Genomic DNA, 17026 nt, shown 5'->3' on the forward strand with positions numbered 1-17026 from the left:
GTGTTATTCGTGCTGACCTCTGCCACAGAACTGACAAGCTGTTGACGCTCCAAACTGTTGATACAAATTCATGGAAGTATGGATGCTGGGATAAGCTAAACTGTAGACTTAGTACCCATCACAGAGCAGCCCACACCGACCTGCCATAAACAAGCTCTACATACTTTCTCCAAACGCCTCTTAACTTTAAAGGCTCCACGCTCTTCTAGCTGCAGTCACTAACTACCTAAAAGCCAGCTATTCTAGGGGCACCTGGGTGTCTCACTTAAGCGTCCAATCTAGGCTCAGGTCACGATCTCATGGTTCATGAGTTCAAGCCCCACATCAGGCTAGCTGCTGTCAGCGTGGAGCCCACTTCGGATCCTCTGTCCTCCTCTCTCTCTGCTCCTCCCACGCTGGTTCTCTCTCTCTCAAAATGAATAAACTTAAAAAAAAAAAAAAAAAAAAAAAAAGCAAACAATTCTAATAAGAGTTCAGTGTAACCAGCACCTCCCGGTCTTGTGAAAGGGCTCTTGGAGTCAGGATATAACAAGGACAGAAATGTTTAGATGCCTGAGCTCTGCAACAGGCTGGAGGGAAAGAGACAGGTAAAAGCAGGCTCTGTAATTGTGAGACCAAATCAATTTTTTTCTACCAATGCACAAACAGTCTCAAGAAAGAAAAAAGGGGAAAGAGAACACTTATGGAGTGTTTTCCTACTTTCCATGAGGCCCTGTCTTATTAAGATGGATGATTTCTAGAACCCTAAACCCACTCAGTTTCTCATCACAGGAAAAGGTCCAAAAGGAGAGAATGAGACACAGCGTGGCCGCTCGGAGCATGACCTCTCCCAATGCCCAACCCATTGGCTGTGCCCTCCCTGCTTTGGTCATTTTCTCAAAAAGTCACATAACAGTGGGTCAAGTTATTCAACTGCTCAATAAATATTGTTAACTGACGCCCAAAACTAACAATTCTATGTATGACATGTCATCATAATTTCTAGGAAAAAAGTTACAGAAATGAGCTCCCCAGGACAAGAAGGGAGACTGTTTTATTTTTAACTTTATCACGTTACCTTTTATAAAGGTAAAGGTAAAAATAAAGTCTACGGAAAGAGATTTAATTAGGTTCAATTCAATGAAAACCAGGGTAGCCTCCAGAAGCATGGACCTCTCTCCCACCTCTTCCGGCAGAGTGATGCTAAGCTCTGCATCGGCCTGGCCGACGATTCTCGAGTGGAAGTAGCTGCTGCATGCCGCCAGCACAGACCGGTGGGCCCGGTAGCGCTGGCCCTCCACGAGGACGGTGACGTCGCACAGCACGTCCTTCTTCCGCTGGTCGTTGAGGCCAAGCAGGACGTTGGTGCTGTGCACCGAAGATTCATAGGCAAACACTGCGTTCTCACTCAGAGACATTCTGCATAACAAATGGGGTCGGGAAGGCCAGTGAAAGCATGCTTCTCGTCGTCATCAAACCTGCAGAAACACATGTAAGACCTCACTTAAATAAAATCTTGTTAAAAATATTTTTTTAAGTTTGTTTTGTTTTGTTTTGTTTTGAGAGAGTGGGGGCAGAGGGCAAAGAGAGAGGGAGAGAGAATCCCAAGCAGGCCCCACATAGTCAGTGCAGAGTCTGAAATGGGGCTCAAACTCGCAAACCGTGAGATCACGACCTGAGCCGAAATCAAGAGTAGGATGCTTAACCGACTGGGCCACCCAGGAGCCCCTAAAAATATTTCTTTTAATGACAGTGTCAAATATAAATTAAAAAAGCCATCGCAAAAATAAAAATGAAAACAAAAGTCTCTAGAGAACCTAGATACATTTATTCAATTTATTGCATTTAAAATAGGTTCTTCACAGCAGTTTTTAGTCAGTTTTTCTAATTTTAGGAAAAAGGGTTCTCAGGATGAGGGAGGGAAGAACTCTTTGAACCAACGATTTCATAGCTCTCTGAAAGTGAGACATTTCACATTGAGAAAACACCTACAACGAGCAAACAGACCGGGTCCAGGAAATTTCTGGGTGGCATCCCAATCCTGTTGTTTTATGATGCCAATGGGTGTGTGTGTGTGTGTAGTTCACCAGAGGTCACCCTTTGGGATGGGACTGACGGGACCAGGCATGTGGCCTTCCACCATTTTCCATGCTCCGTTCCCCAACATTTGACAGCTGGTAGGAGCCTTCAGTGCTTTGTAACAAGGGACACATGGTACATAAGGTAAAGTTCCTCCAACATAAAGAAGAAAATGACTTGAGAAAAAGACAAAATTGTCGAGCCAGATCTTAACAAGTCCTTTTTATATAACAAGTCCTACTTTACACTACAAAATACGGGCAGTAAGTACAACTACATCATCATTAAGAACATGGTTTACCATACATAGAAACTCTTTTCCCCAAATGTTCAAACATAAGTTATCAAAAATGTATATATATTTAAAATACACACCAACATATAATAACAGCCAAACAATTTTTGATCATGTACACATTACAAGCAAAAAAGGAGAGCCACAACAGACATATGTCTACCTATTTCAGTCATGTACGACTGTTCTTATATACTACATGTTATAAAAACACACGGAGACTGAAAGTCAGATTAGAACAGTTCTAGTATTTTCTTCCAGCCACCAGTGGCCAGTGGTGAGTACCCCCAACGTGTGTGTGTGGACCCCACTATGGCGTGACCAGGCTGAGAAGCTCCTCACAGGCATCATCCCTGTCGTCTGCTTTTTGTCCTTCTGAACTTACTCACTGCCTGAGACAACAAGGTCCTCAAAAGTTCAGTGACTGAATAAACGTTATTGTTTCCAGATTCGCTCTACTCCACAAACAAAAACAAAAGGACAAATGAGAACTCCCAAAGGTCAGACACACCAGGCCCAGATCACAGGTGACTTCTGCCTCAGAGACAGGCTGTTCTAGTCACAAACACATGAAATGCCATCTATAAATTCTATTCTACTTATGTGTCTATCTACTTATGTGTGTACTTATGTGTCTCAATTTAGCTAAAATGGGAAGTTCCTCAGAAGTAGTCCATGAAAATGAAATGTCCCATTATGTGGTTAAACTCTACCCAAGGTTACGGATCACAACCTATCATTTACTGATTTGGCATACCACATAAAATCATGGCAACTTCAAAATTACGTACTAGAACTAATTCGACTTTTGGGTTGTGCCCATTTGAAAGAGTAGTATATTCCCTTTAGCAATTGGTCTTAATATTTCAGTTATCAACACAAGGGAATTACTGTTAAGAATAGCAAGGGAGAACTATCAAAGGAACTATGCACCGTGTGTGTGTGTGTGTGTGTGTGTGTGTGTGTGTGTGTGTGTGTTACAGACCATCCCACCTTCTCTGTACAACTTCCCCAGCCAAGCTGGACTCAACAGTTTGCCTCACCACATCCCTGCACCTAAGTCCCCAGCCTCTTTATTCTTTCCTGGCATCTGCCTTGCAAACCCTTAAAACTAGACTAATCTTACTTTTACATCTCGTCATTCTGCCGAACACAGCACAGCCAGACAAAACTGTAAAAACACGTAGGCTGTTGTCACTATAAATTAATGGTGTGCAATTTCAGGGTCTTAGCGCGGCTTATCCATTCTTTTGTGTGCCCCAAGGTTCCGTTGTCCCCAAGAACCTCCCAAGTAGCCACTTCTCTCTTCAGTTAGTGTCTCTCCCAGCAGACAACTATAGCTGGGATACAATCTCAGAACATATTACCCTCCCACCCACCTCCACAGGCTCCCTTCTCCTGCTGAAAACGACCCCTTTACAGTCTGCCCTTGACCTCATACCATCCTTGCCTCTCTGGAATCCAGTCCCTCCTCTTAACACCCTCTCTCACTTAGGTCCAAACTCTGTCTGTATGCTGGCTTCTTCCCATTAGACTTTGTTCATAAATATGTTTAAGTCTCTTGAGAAACTGTCCTAGAAACAGTTAACAGCTAATGGCAAGTATTTGTTACGCTCTCATTCTGCACCAGGCACTGGGCTGAGGTGCTGACACAGTTGACCTCATCTACCCCTCACCACAGCCCTCTGACATGGATGCTCCTGTATCGTCCCAACCGTACAGATGAGGAAACTGAGGCTCAGGGAGAAGTATCTCGACCACGGTCAAAAGACCAATCAGATAAAGAACGGGGATCCATAGCAAGCACCTGACTATTCCATATCTGTCTCCAGTTAGTATCTGCTGAACACACAGTACAGAAAGTCACTGCGGTCCTGTGGGGAGCCAGGCCAGGTATTACTAAAAGACTGTGTGTGAGAATAGGGAAAAGGGCTTTCCCAGAAAGCCAGGAGCAAATGAACTGGACTTGAACTTCAAAAAGAGGACTCTGGACTGTTTAACACTGCAGCCTTGCAACCTAAAGGTTCTCTGGCTCCCAAGGAAACTACGGCAAAAACAGGTTCCATACCTTCACTCTGGAGCTGCCGTCAGCCCACATGGGTGTCTGTGTGACCCTCACTCCTCACCTCAAATTCCACGAAGAATTGATTCTTGGCTTAACCCTCCTGTTTAGGCAGTGTGGGGTGACAGATCACTTCCTAAGTTCACAGCCAGCTTACAGATTGGCCGTGAGATGCGGATTTGGGTGCTAGGCCAACCCCACGCCCCGCCAGCTGCAGCCACGAGAAGCCAGAGAACCAGGAAGTACAACAGCCACTCAGGGGGACCCCTCTAAGAAGGGTCTCACTAGCGTGGACTGGGCACACGCACGCCACGACTGCTCTTGCTCCCACCAGAACCCTGAAACTCACCCTGACACTTCCGTCAGCCCCTCTATCCAATCTCTTACCGAGACCTGGTACCTCTGAACACTGAAACCCGCTTCTCTTCATCTGCGCTGCCATAATGCCAGTCCAAGCCACCGCTGGCTCTCGTCTTGACAAATGCCGCCCAGCCTTCTGTAGTAGCTTACAAATGCATGTATGTGCAAATACAGGTATATAAAATAAAAAGCGAAATAAAGTTTCATACTTCAGCATTTTATCCTTACTCGTGCAAAGTACTCTAATTTCTACTCTGTTCTATTAAAAAGAAAAACTCCAGTCGTGATCCACTCAATTTCAAGAACCACTAACGGACCATCATCTCACGTATGGGAAACACATGTCCAGTGGCTAACACACAGAGTCTAAAATCACACACTGTCGGGGTTCACATCCCAGCTCCGGCATTTACTAGCCATGTGACCTCTGGGCAAGCTGCTCAACCTTGCTGGGTCTTAGTTTCCCCAACTGTAAAACACGTACAGCAGCAGCACCGCACTGGGTTGTCATGAGGTTTACACGGACAGTGAGGGTAAAGGGCTTAGCAGAGTGCCTGGCCCATAGTAAACAAATAGTCAAGTACCAACTGCTCTTAGTAATAACAACAACAAAATCTTCATCCCCTCAAGCCCCTCTAGATCCCCTTCAATTTATACTCTTGCACAAAGTGACTTCTTCCTTGCCAAAACTCTACAATGTCTTCCCAGTTTCTTGAGATCAACTCTAAATCCTTAGCCTGTCCTCCAGACCTTAGCCCTACTAATACAACCTTATCTTAAGCCTTTGTCTCCCTCTTTTGCTGTTCTCCAGCCTCACCCTCCTTCCTTCCAGCATAAGGCACTAAGCTCCTTCTAACCTCAGGGCCTCTGAGCACGCTGTGCCCGCCCCCTGCACTTTTCCTACTCCTTAGCTGGCTAACTCCTCACCTTTTAGGTCTCAGCTTAAATGTCAAAACCTCGTCTGACTTGTTTTCTGCCCTAATTCAAGCACATAACATAACCGTACCTGACTCAATGCAGGAACTTGCTTCTGAATGAATGACTTCATGTATTTACTACAAATCCAAAACCTAGATCATCTACATTTTCCTCCAAACACAGTGCAATCAGCTATACTAGTATATATGAAAACAATGCCACTGAGCCAAGCACTCAGAGAAAAGTCCTTGGTTAGCTTTTCCAGAATCAGGAGGAGCAAAAGGGAGCCTCCACCTCTGGGAGCTGGAAATGTGTCTACAAGACAACTGGCCAGAGGAGAGCAAGGCTTGGCAACTATAAACACAGCCAATACAATGGACTTGTATGCACAGACACCATGACCTTGGTCTCATTAGTATGGGGTACTAGACACAGTTATTCTGAAAATCAATTTTCCTAATTCTGAAAACCATCCAAGTGGTCAGTAATCCATCTGCACCCAATAACATAATGACTAAATCAGGTAAAAGTGGCACACATACTTCTAACATTTGTCAGTGACCTAACATTTCTCAAACCTACGAGGTAAGACATAAACACCCCCCAGGGAACCTTCCAGACCTAAAATTCTGTTAAACACCAAATTTAGATTCCTATGTTACATCTGAATTTTTCTATATTCTTGGAAATATATGCTATTGTTATCATTCAAAATAAAGGCTTGCGGACCTTAGCAATTTGCTGATTCATTCAGTAATGCTGATAAAGGATGAACAAGCATTTTAAAGCTTCCTGTACTTCGATTTGGAAATACCTTCTGCTCTCTGCTCAATACATATCATAATTTACATTTTAATACAGTTACCACTGGGTGTTTTTGCTTTCAAAACAATAAAGAAAATAAATAAAATGCTATGGCTTTATCACATTTTAAGAACTTTAAGGGTAATTTACTTAAAAAAAAAAAAAAACTTAAAACAAACTTTTAAAAGCCTAAGGAGAATGAATATCTGATCATGGGCCAAGTACAATGCAGTGCTTCCTAACAGAAATACAGAAAGTAACTGTAGGAGGATGAAGTTCCACACATACAAGAGCTGGAATTTTACTTCCCTTAAGTCTCAGAACTCTGCTGTTTTGTTTTTTTTTTTTAATGTTTATTTTTGAGAGAGATCGAGAGAGCAATCTAGTGGGGGAGGAGAGAGGGAGACAGAGATTCTGAAGCAGGCTCCAGACTGAGCTGTCAGCACAGAGCCTGACGCAGGGCCTGAACCCATGAACTGTGAGATTATGGCCTGAGCCGAAGTCAGATGCTTAACCAACTGAACCACCCAGGTGCCCCTTTAATTATCAACATAGAAGGGCACACAAAATAATCTCACACCAAGGATTCACTTAAAAGAAAAAGACTATTATCCAAACATTCGTGATTTTCACTGAACAACGGTGAATGTCATTTCTACAAGTATACACCTGAGCTACCCAACAGGTTCAATGCCATCAAAACACAAATAAAAGGCAGTCCCTACATTCAAAAACATAACCTACCAATGTTCACAATGAAAATGATGCCTTGGGGCAAAAGAGATGACAATGATCAGTGTAATCAATTGACACAGGGGTGTGAACATTCGTGACAGTATTTACTTGCAGTAAGTCTCCAAACAAAAACTACTTTCCGGTCTCATTTAACCATAATATTCAATTAATGAGAACAATTATTTCCAAAATAGTTCTATTATATCCAAAATATACCTAACAGAACTATGGGTGTGTGTGTGTGTGTGTGTGTGTGTGTGTGTGTGTGTGTGTGTGTGTGGTTGGGCACAAAGCGATTAGTAACCTTGGACAGTCAATACAGCACAAAGGGCAACTGAGCACAAAGGTCCTTTGCATAAAAGCAATACTCTCTCTGTAGCCTGGAAGAATTCCTTAGGACCTCCTCCCCCTGCTCTAGTGGCCATCTGGAATTTCTACCTTTTCCTCCTTACTGCTCTGCCTGCCACCAATCTATCACCCTGTCAATTACCTTTGCCTCACTCAGTTTCAGGTCAGGGTCTTCAAAGGCTCAGAAGACAGGCAAATTCCTCTTGGCCTGCCTTCTTGGCTCCCTCCTAAGCTTCAAACTGTCCTAAGCCAGTTTCTGTTAGAATTTACCCAAGATACCCAGAGTTCGAGTGTTCTTCCGAATCAGGCACAGCTTATCTTCTGTTGGTCAAGTGGGTGGCAAAGACCCAACAGTATCGTGTGTGTGCACCTTTAGTTCTCAGTCTTCCCTTTCAGGGCTTTTTTATATACAATATAAAATGTAAACATACATAACTGTACATATAACATTATAACACCTCACCTGCAAGGAAGAGCCAGGAAGAATAAATAACTTGGTGACCAAGATTTGCTATTTTCTTTAGCTTTTGACAGATCTTAAATATCATGCTTGCTTAATCATCATATCTAATCATCACATTTAAAAAATTTTTTTAATGTTTATTTATTTTTTAGAGCGAGCGAGCATGCACAAGCGGGGCAGGGGCAGAGACAGATGGGGATGGAGGATCTGTGCTGTCAGTGCAGAGCCCAATGCAGGGCTTGAACTCGTGAACCATGAGATCATGACTTGAGCTAAAGTTGGACGTTTAACTGACCGAGCCACTCAGGTGCCCCAATCACATTTTCTAAATCCATTTCCCTCAGCCTTATGAAAAACTCCTAAGTATGACTAGAGAAGGTACATGAATAAATATATATATCGAGAAAAAAAAGCTGAATGAAAGCAGAAAAAACAAAAATTTGAATTAAGTAGGAGACCTTACAGCAGCACCAAAAACAAGGACACTGTTTTGTAAAGGACTTGTACAGTGACACATGGGAAAATGACCTGGAAATCTATGTTAAAACTATGTAACTGAAGATGCAACAGTCTTTTTTTAAATGAGGTGTGGGGAATGGAGAAGGTGAGTGAATCACAACAATTTTTGCAGTTCATGGTTCACTCCCTGTTTCCATACAGGGAAAGTTGGACTTTTTTACTTTTCCTGACATCAAAAATTATCCATTTAATCATGGATATTTTATTTACTTGGTCTAATTCCATATCTGAAAAGATGAAGCCAAAGTTGTACATAGAAGGGAGAAGTCTGAATGGTTAGAGAAGTCTGAAGAAGGTCCTCACAGATTCACCAACTAAGAGGTCAGAAACAAAAGGTTTTTTACTTTCCAAGTCAGTAAATCCAACTTTGATAATTCCGGGTAATAAGTTTAAGACAGCTTGGAAGGGAGGAGCACCTGGGTGGCTCACTTAAGGTCAACTCTTGATTTCAGCTCAGGTCATAACTCACAGTTGCTGGGATCCAGGATCAAGCCCCATGGAGCCTGCTTAGGATTCTCTCTCTCCCTCTCTCTCTGCCCCTCCCCTGCTCAGGCTCTCTCTTTCTCTCTCTCAAAATAAGTAAAAAACATTAAAAAAAAAAAATCTTTAAAAAAGATAGCTTGGAAGGGAATAAAGGAGGAAAAAAAAAAAGGAGGAACACAAGAAACCCGAGCTCCAGAACCAAAACAAGAATAACGGATTCCATGATTATACCTTCTTACTGAATTTAAGAAACAATGAAGTCTTTTATTTGCTTACCATATTTGGCAGCTACCTGATCCTTAATAGGATTGTTATAACTCACTTGAACTAGATGTTATGAAAATATGAACTAGAAACTAGAATTGGCCCACACTAATAAAGCTAGTTTACTGAATATGTATTTTTTATCATGCACTTGTCACGAATTTATGTATCAACACTGAGGTATGATTTACATAGAACTACACTGAAGAGTACAATTCAATGAGTTCTAACACTTGTATATGTGCATGAAACCACCACTACAATCAAGATAAAGAAATTTCAAAAAAAAAAAAAAAGATATAGAAATTTCATCACTCAAATTCCACATGCACCTGGATGACTCAATTCGTTAAGCGTCCAACTTTGGTTCAGGTGGTGATCTCACGGTTTGTGAGTTCCAGCCCAGCATCGGGCTCACTGGTGTCAGCACAGAGCCCGCTTCCCACCCTCTGTCCACCTTGCTCTCCGCCCCTCACACACACACTCGCTCACCCACTCTCAAAAATAAACACTTAAAAAAAAAAATTTCCACATGCCCCTTTGAGGTCTCTCCTACCCTTTTCCCCTGGCTCCAGGTAACCAATGATTTGTTTTATGTCAGTGTAGATTACCATGCATTTTGTATGATTTTTTATATAAATGGAATCATACATTATGTCCTCTGGTTTCCAGTTTCTTTCATTCAGCTGAATGACAATCACATTGCATACATCAGATGTTCCTCTATTGCCAAATAATATTCCATTACATGGCTATATCACTTTATCCATTTAACTAACAAAGATAGACACAACTTCCAGGTTGGGATCATTGTAGTAAAGCTTCTGTGAACATCCATATGGACATATACTTCATTTCTCTTGGGTAAACCAATACGAAGCGGAAGAACTGAGTGATATGGTAGGTTTATGTTTAACTTCTTAGAAATTGCTAAACAGTTTTCCAAAGCAATTGTATCATTTTATATTGCTACCAGCAGTGTATAACAATTCCAGTTGGTCCACATTCTCAGCAATTCTTGGTAATGCCAGTCTTTTTAATCTTAGTTATCCTAATAAATGTACAGGAGTATCTCACTGTGGTTTTAATTTGCATTTCCTGATGGCTACTGATGTTGAGCATCTTTTTATGTGCTTTATTGGCCATTTGTAGATCTTCTTTTGTGAAAGATCTGTTCAATTTTTCTGCTCATGTTTAACTGAGCTGTTTTCTTATCATTGAGCTGTAAAAGCCAGCAGAATTTTGATTAGGACCGCAGTGAATCCATATACCAATTTGGAGAGAACCAATATATAAATTGAGTTTTCTCATGTACAAACATGATAAATCTCCCCATTTACTTAAGTCTTCTTTCAGCACTGTTCTGATGTTTTTAATTTTTATTTTTGAGAGACAGAGAGAGAATGAATGGGTGAATGACAGAGAGAAAGGGAGACACAGAATCCGAAGCAGGCTCCAGGCTCCAAGCTGTCAACACAGAGCCCGACGTGGGGCTCGAACTCACAGATGGCGAGATCATGACCTGAGCCGAAGTCGGACGCTCAACCGACTGAGCCACCCAGGTGCCCCTTAACGGTAGGTTTTGTAAGATGAGCAACTGATGGGCAGAAAAGGAGGTGCAGAAGTTACCCTCCCAGTTAACTTAGGGCTCCTACAAGAAACTAAGAGAGGAAAATAAGCAAAGAGTGAAAATACCCCAAAATGCCCCCAAAGAGTGAAATTCCCAAACTCACTCAGCCTCCTTCAAGGGAAGCCCTCACTCCTATACTACTTTGGAAGTATTCACCCAGGACATCCAGAGATCCCCCAATCAGGGGCAGAGGGCAGTTATCAGAGAGCACACCTCAAACCGAAAGACTGTCGGAACCGCACAAGCACAGCACCCAGCTGCTCCAGAGACCACCAGGGTGGGCAGCACAGATCAGCAGCTGATAGCATGACCACAACTCGGCCAGCCGAGCAAGGTCCTTTACACCTCCGACATGCCCTCTGTTTTGGGGTAAAGTAGGGACGAGAATAGTACTTTCTGTTGAGAGGATCAAACGAAAGTATATATACAATAATAATTTTAATTGTATACAATAATATAATATTATACTAATTATAATAATATTAAACTGTTTTCACGACAGTGCCTGGCACATAATGAGTGCTCAATAATTGTTAGCATTACCTGAATTTGACGCTAGAAGTGTTTTTTGAGGGGCACAAGGCCACACTGAAACTCTAGTCAAAGAAGTACAAGAGCACACTCCTCAGCTTTCAGGTGCCCAACACTGACACGGGCATAATAATATGGACACTGGTCATTGATCTTCAACTTTCAGAATGGACAGATAACAGAAGGCTTAACTACAGTTCTAAAATGGAATGCAGACATTATCAATCTTGACAAAATGCAAGTAAAATTGACAGGCTAGGAGATGGAATCAGAACTGAAAGGAAAGCTAGTATTTCCATGCAATTTATAATGTGGAGTCAAAAGATACTTAAAAAAAAAAATAGTTCCTTAGTGAGACCAAATTAAAACAAATTTTGGGGTTGGAGAGGTGACCAAGAACAGAAATAAAGAGATTATAAATATAAGTGGGATGATGGTGGGAACAACAAAATCAACGTCCATGGTAAAAGGAAGTCAACAGATATTGTCTTAGGTTCATAAACTCAGGTATAACCATCAAAGAGATATAGTGGTAACCAACAGAAAAAGTAAACTGCAGAAATGAGTAAAGATGAATATTATCTATGAAGCAAAATTAGAGGTAGGATGATGCACAACAGATGGGGTTGCTTTATGATATATCTTTCTGTATTTTTTAAAGCAAAAACATGTACTAGACTAAAAACATAAACATAAATTAAAAGATATTTAAATAGTAAACAAAAATATTAAAGTTTAGTTAAGTATAAATTGTTGATAACTTTTGTGAGTCTTAAATATTTTGAAGATTCTCCAAATAAAAAAGAAATTTGATAAAGAGAAAAAAACAACCTTTAACATCTTACATTATTTTGACAAAACCAGGAACGGGGAGGGTAAAGAAATATAGTTAAGATTTCTTTATTCCCAATATAACACTTGGAACAATGTTATACATACTGTTTAATATTTTATATTGAAAGCGATACTACTCCAAATAGATTCTTTAAAAAAAGTGAGGGTATCTTCTAAAGAAAGAAGTTGTTGAACTGCCAAACCACTAGGGCATTGGTTCTCTGCCTTACAAAATCTGATGAAATCTATTGTATTTAACCAAGAAAACCACTCACATCATAAAATTTTGCATTTGCTTTTGGTAGAATTAATTCAACCACGAGGTGATGCTTTCAGAAGACCAGTAAAATTGACAAACTTCTGCAAAATCTCACCAAGAAAACATGAATACGTAGCATTCCCATTTTCACACAAAACAATACTGTAATGGCTCTTCTCCCCATACCCTGCATCTACAATAAAATTCTCTGCTCCCCTTTATAACAGAACTCCCAAAAAGAGCCATTTATATCCATACCATCTTCAGTCCCTTCTCTTCCCGAATTCACTTGAGCCCACTAAAACCAGGCCTTTCCCCCTCCACTCCATGGAAACCACTTTGTGAGGATCAATGACCTCCACGCTGCTAAATGGCAGATTTTCAGTCTCCTTCTACAGCTTCTCATCAACATTCAACAGGTTGACCATTCTCTCCCTGAAATCCTTTCATCACCTGGTATCCAGGATACCACAATCCTGATTTCCCACCTCACTGGCAGCCACTTGTCAATTTTCTTTGGTGGATCAACCTCCTCTTCCAAGTCTCTAAATGCTGGACGGTCCAGGAATTCGTCTTCGGGTCTCTCCTCTTCTTTGCACACGTTCCCTAGGTGAACTCATGCAAACTCATGAACTCATGCAAACTCAAGGCAAGGATAGGATCACTCATGGACTTACTGTACACTCTCAACATTATATTTGGTCTAATTCTGACAGCTCTCTTGAACTTCATATTCATGTACTCAACTGCATATTCAAATTACTAATTATATGTCTAACAGGCATCTCACATTTAAATGTCCGGAAGAAACCTTGGTTCCCCCACCTCTAGTTAGGATATATCAAAATATTAACAACGGTTACATCTAGGTAATTGTTGTTTGTTTCTGCATTGAAATTCTGAACCATAAATACATTTTATTTTATAATCAGAAAAATGTTAAAACAGACAACTATAAACAAAACAATGTGCTTTCATTAAAAATGCAGTTGACATTTATTGCAATTGCCTTGAAGGCACCCAAGGAGTCCATTTCCAAGAATGTCAAGTACTTTTCCCCCTTTATAATATCATCAGTGGTACTGGCTTATCACTATGTGTGAAATTTATGGGCAACTCTCAAACACGGTAGCCTCCACGGATATCTTCATAGTAATCGCGAAAGGAGAAATGAAACTGTGTAAGACTCTAAAAATGATGGTTTAATGGGGAAAAAGAGAACTCTGTTACAGGAACGTAAGGGGGGAGGATCCATCAAGTCAGGTCTAACCATCCGAACAAGGGCAAGCGTGCATCCATTTGACTTAAGTAGGTAGCTCCTGATCTATTTCATCTTGCAAAGGCTTTTAAAAAGGTTAAAGAGCGAAACAAACACACAGAATTATGAAATGCAAGAGAAAATCCAGTTTAGGTTATTTTATCAACTACCAGCAGGATAACATTGGAAAGAACAGAAGCACTGAGACACAATTAGAGCTTAGCCAGTATTACGAAGTAGGTGATCTGTGAGGTACTGGACTTTACGCTCCAGGTTTCCCACGAGAAAAACAACGCTGCTTTACTCTAAGGGACAACTGGGTGGCTCACTCAGTTAATCGTCCAACTCTTGATTTAGGCTCAGGTCACGATCTCAGGGTTCATGAGTTCAAGCCCCATGTCGGGCTCTGTGCTGACAGCGTGGAGCCTACTTGGGATTCTCTCTCTCCCTCTCTCTGCCCCTCTCCTGCTCTCTAGCTCTCAAAATAACTAAGCATGAGAAAACATTAAAACTGGACAAGTACGCCCAAGATAATTGCTGGTTTCACAGAATTAAAGAATTTCTAATTAAAGGAGCACATCCATCCAGTATGACCCACTTCCCACTTGTTACAGATGTGGAAACTGAAACCCTGCGAGGATAACTTAAAGGTTGAAGGGGTCCTCTGCCCCCAAATCCAAATAATACATTTCAATTCACATGCATGACCTTAAGTGGCAGGTGTGCACAGGTTTGTTTTTTTTTTGGGGGGGGGGGCAGGTGAAAGTGAAGAGGCATGGAAGAATAAGGAACAGAGAGAAATGCCTCAAGTATCCTATGTGAGATGAGAACAATGTTAGAGTAAAAGGGCATTCAAGGAAGAGCAAACTTCCCTTTATTACTCAACATTTGGTTCATTAATATCTGATTAACACTTCTTGGATTACATAAACAATCTCATGTCATTAAAAGGGATCTGACATTAAACTATGTTGAACTTAAGTCAAAGTCTATACTTATACTCAACTATGTATGGACAATTCAAGGACAGAATGCTAGGAGATATTTCACTCAAAGTTATTTTTTTTATTATTATTTTTTTAATATGAAATTTATTGTCAAATTGGTTTCCATACAACACCCAGTGCTCATCCCAACAGGTGCCCTCCCCAATGCCTATCACCCACTTTCCCCTCCTTCCCACCCCTCCATCAACCCCCAGTTTATTCTCAGTTTTTAAGAGTCTCTTATGGTTTGGCTCCCTCCCTCTCTTTTTTATTTTTTTCCCCTTCCCCTCCCCCATGGTCTTCTATTAAGTTTCTCAGGATCCACATAAGAGTGAAAATATGGTATCTTTCTCTGTATGACTTACTTCACTTAGCACAACACTCTCCAGTTCCATCCACGTTGCTACAAAAGGCCAGATTTCATTTTTCATTGCCAAGTAGTATTCCACTGTGTATATAAACCACAATTTCTTTATCCATTCATCAGTTGATGGACATTTAGGCTCTTTCCATAATTTGGCTATTGTTGAAAGGGCTGCTATAAACATTGGGGTACAAGTGCCCCTATGCATCAGCACTCCTGTATCCCTTGGGTAAATTCCTAGCAGTGCTATTGCTGGGTCATAGGGTAGATCTATTTTTAATTTTTTGAGGAACCTCCACAGTTTTCCAGAGTGGCTGCACCAGTCTGCATTCCCACCAACAGTGCAAGAGGGTTCCCGTTTCTCCACATCCTCTCCAGCATCTATAGTCTCCAGATTTGTTCATTTTAAACACTCTGACTGGCGTGAGGTGATATCTCAGTGTGGTTTTGATTTGTATTTCTCTGATGAGGAGTGACATTGAGCATCTTCTCATGTGCCTGTTGGCCATCTGGATGTCTTCTTTGGAGAGTTATTTTCAATACAAAGTATTAAGTGTCCATGTCCTACATTTAAATGAAGTATTATAGATTCTTTATATGTCATTTTGTTTTCCAACTATAAAAAGTATAACCATGATCCAAATTATTTACTTCTGATTGCCTAGAGAAAGTGAAAGTCCTAAAACTAGATCAAGGTCAGATTGACTCTAGGTCTAAGAGTTAATACATATAGTATGCAAAGTAACTGGAAGGAAAAAAAGACAACCAAAAAAGTGCCTTCAAATTCCCAACCCTTCCTTAAACATCATCTTGCTACAACTCATAATAAATCTGATAAAAAAAAAAAAAAGGAAAGAAAACAAAAGAGAAAAAAAATTAAGAGTAAAAACGTCAAGGAATACCTTTAAATAAGGAAGCAATTATATAGCAGCAAGTAGAATATTGCATGAATCACAGATCTGAAATTTTTTTAAGTATTAAATCAAAATGCTTTATTTAAAAATAACCTAATCCAGCAATCCCTGATAGCCACCATAGTGCTACAGCAGCTCAATACACATAGCTAAAACTAAAATGTTTAAATCCCTTTCTTGTTGTTTATTAAGTTAACTTGGCAGTCAACATTACCATCTCTAAATGGGGATTTCCAAGCTACAGACTTTCCACCTAAGCCCACATAGCTACTTTCCCAAATATATTTATTACAAGATTTTGTCAAATAAGTAAATATGAGGTCTGTTAAAAAAGAAAAAAGTTGAAACATTTCTTAGTGCAAATATTATTTAAGGAACATGGAGTAGACAAATACTATTGCTTTTTACCTGAGTCAAAAGTTCTTTTGGCAGTATAGTCTTTCTAAATTCTTTTTTTTTTTTTTTAATTTTTTTCTAATGTTTATTTTTGAGAGACAGAGTGCAAGCGAGGGAGGGATAGAGAAAGAGGGAGACACAGAAACCAAAGCAGGTTCCGGGCTCTGAGCTGTCAGCAGAGAGCCCGACGTAGGGCTTGAACCCACGAGGCATGAGATCATGACCTGAGCCGAAATCAGGCACTTAACCACTGAGCCACCCAGGTGCCCCTAGTCTTTCTAAATTCTATCCAAAAAAGTAATACCATTTTGAAAACCTACCCTAACCGTCTATCACAGCCTCTTAGTTATTATCAAATGGGAAAAATTATTAGCAATGAACTGCTATTTTGTGAATTTACAACACTGTTTGTGTTTATATTATTTGTCTGCCTTTCACATAGCATACACAGCACCAAAACCTGGGATTGAAAAAAAGCAACAAGAATGATAAGAATAAAAATCGTTTAACATATCAAAATGCTCTACAAAGTTTGGGAGGCTAGA

At 40.6% G+C, this 17026-nt stretch overlaps 1 protein-coding gene across 6 annotated transcripts in view; it reads right to left on the reverse strand.

Moving 5' to 3' along the window:
• BACH1 (BTB domain and CNC homolog 1) overlaps positions 1-17026 on the reverse strand; it is a 44047-nt gene that overhangs the window by 18283 nt on the left and 8738 nt on the right. For all 6 annotated transcript variants that reach the window (XM_053903158.1, XM_053903159.1, XM_053903160.1 and 3 more), the window contains one exon: positions 1164-1457. In XM_053903158.1, the coding sequence (XP_053759133.1) occupies positions 1164-1397 (234 nt within the window). In that variant the 5' untranslated portion in view covers positions 1398-1457. The remainder of the gene's footprint in view (positions 1-1163; positions 1458-17026) is intronic.

The sequence above is a fragment of the Panthera pardus genome, unplaced genomic scaffold, assembly GCF_024362965.1.
Source record: "Panthera pardus isolate Hobbes unplaced genomic scaffold, ASM2436296v1 HiC_scaffold_16, whole genome shotgun sequence".
Lineage (NCBI taxonomy): Eukaryota > Metazoa > Chordata > Mammalia > Carnivora > Felidae > Panthera > Panthera pardus.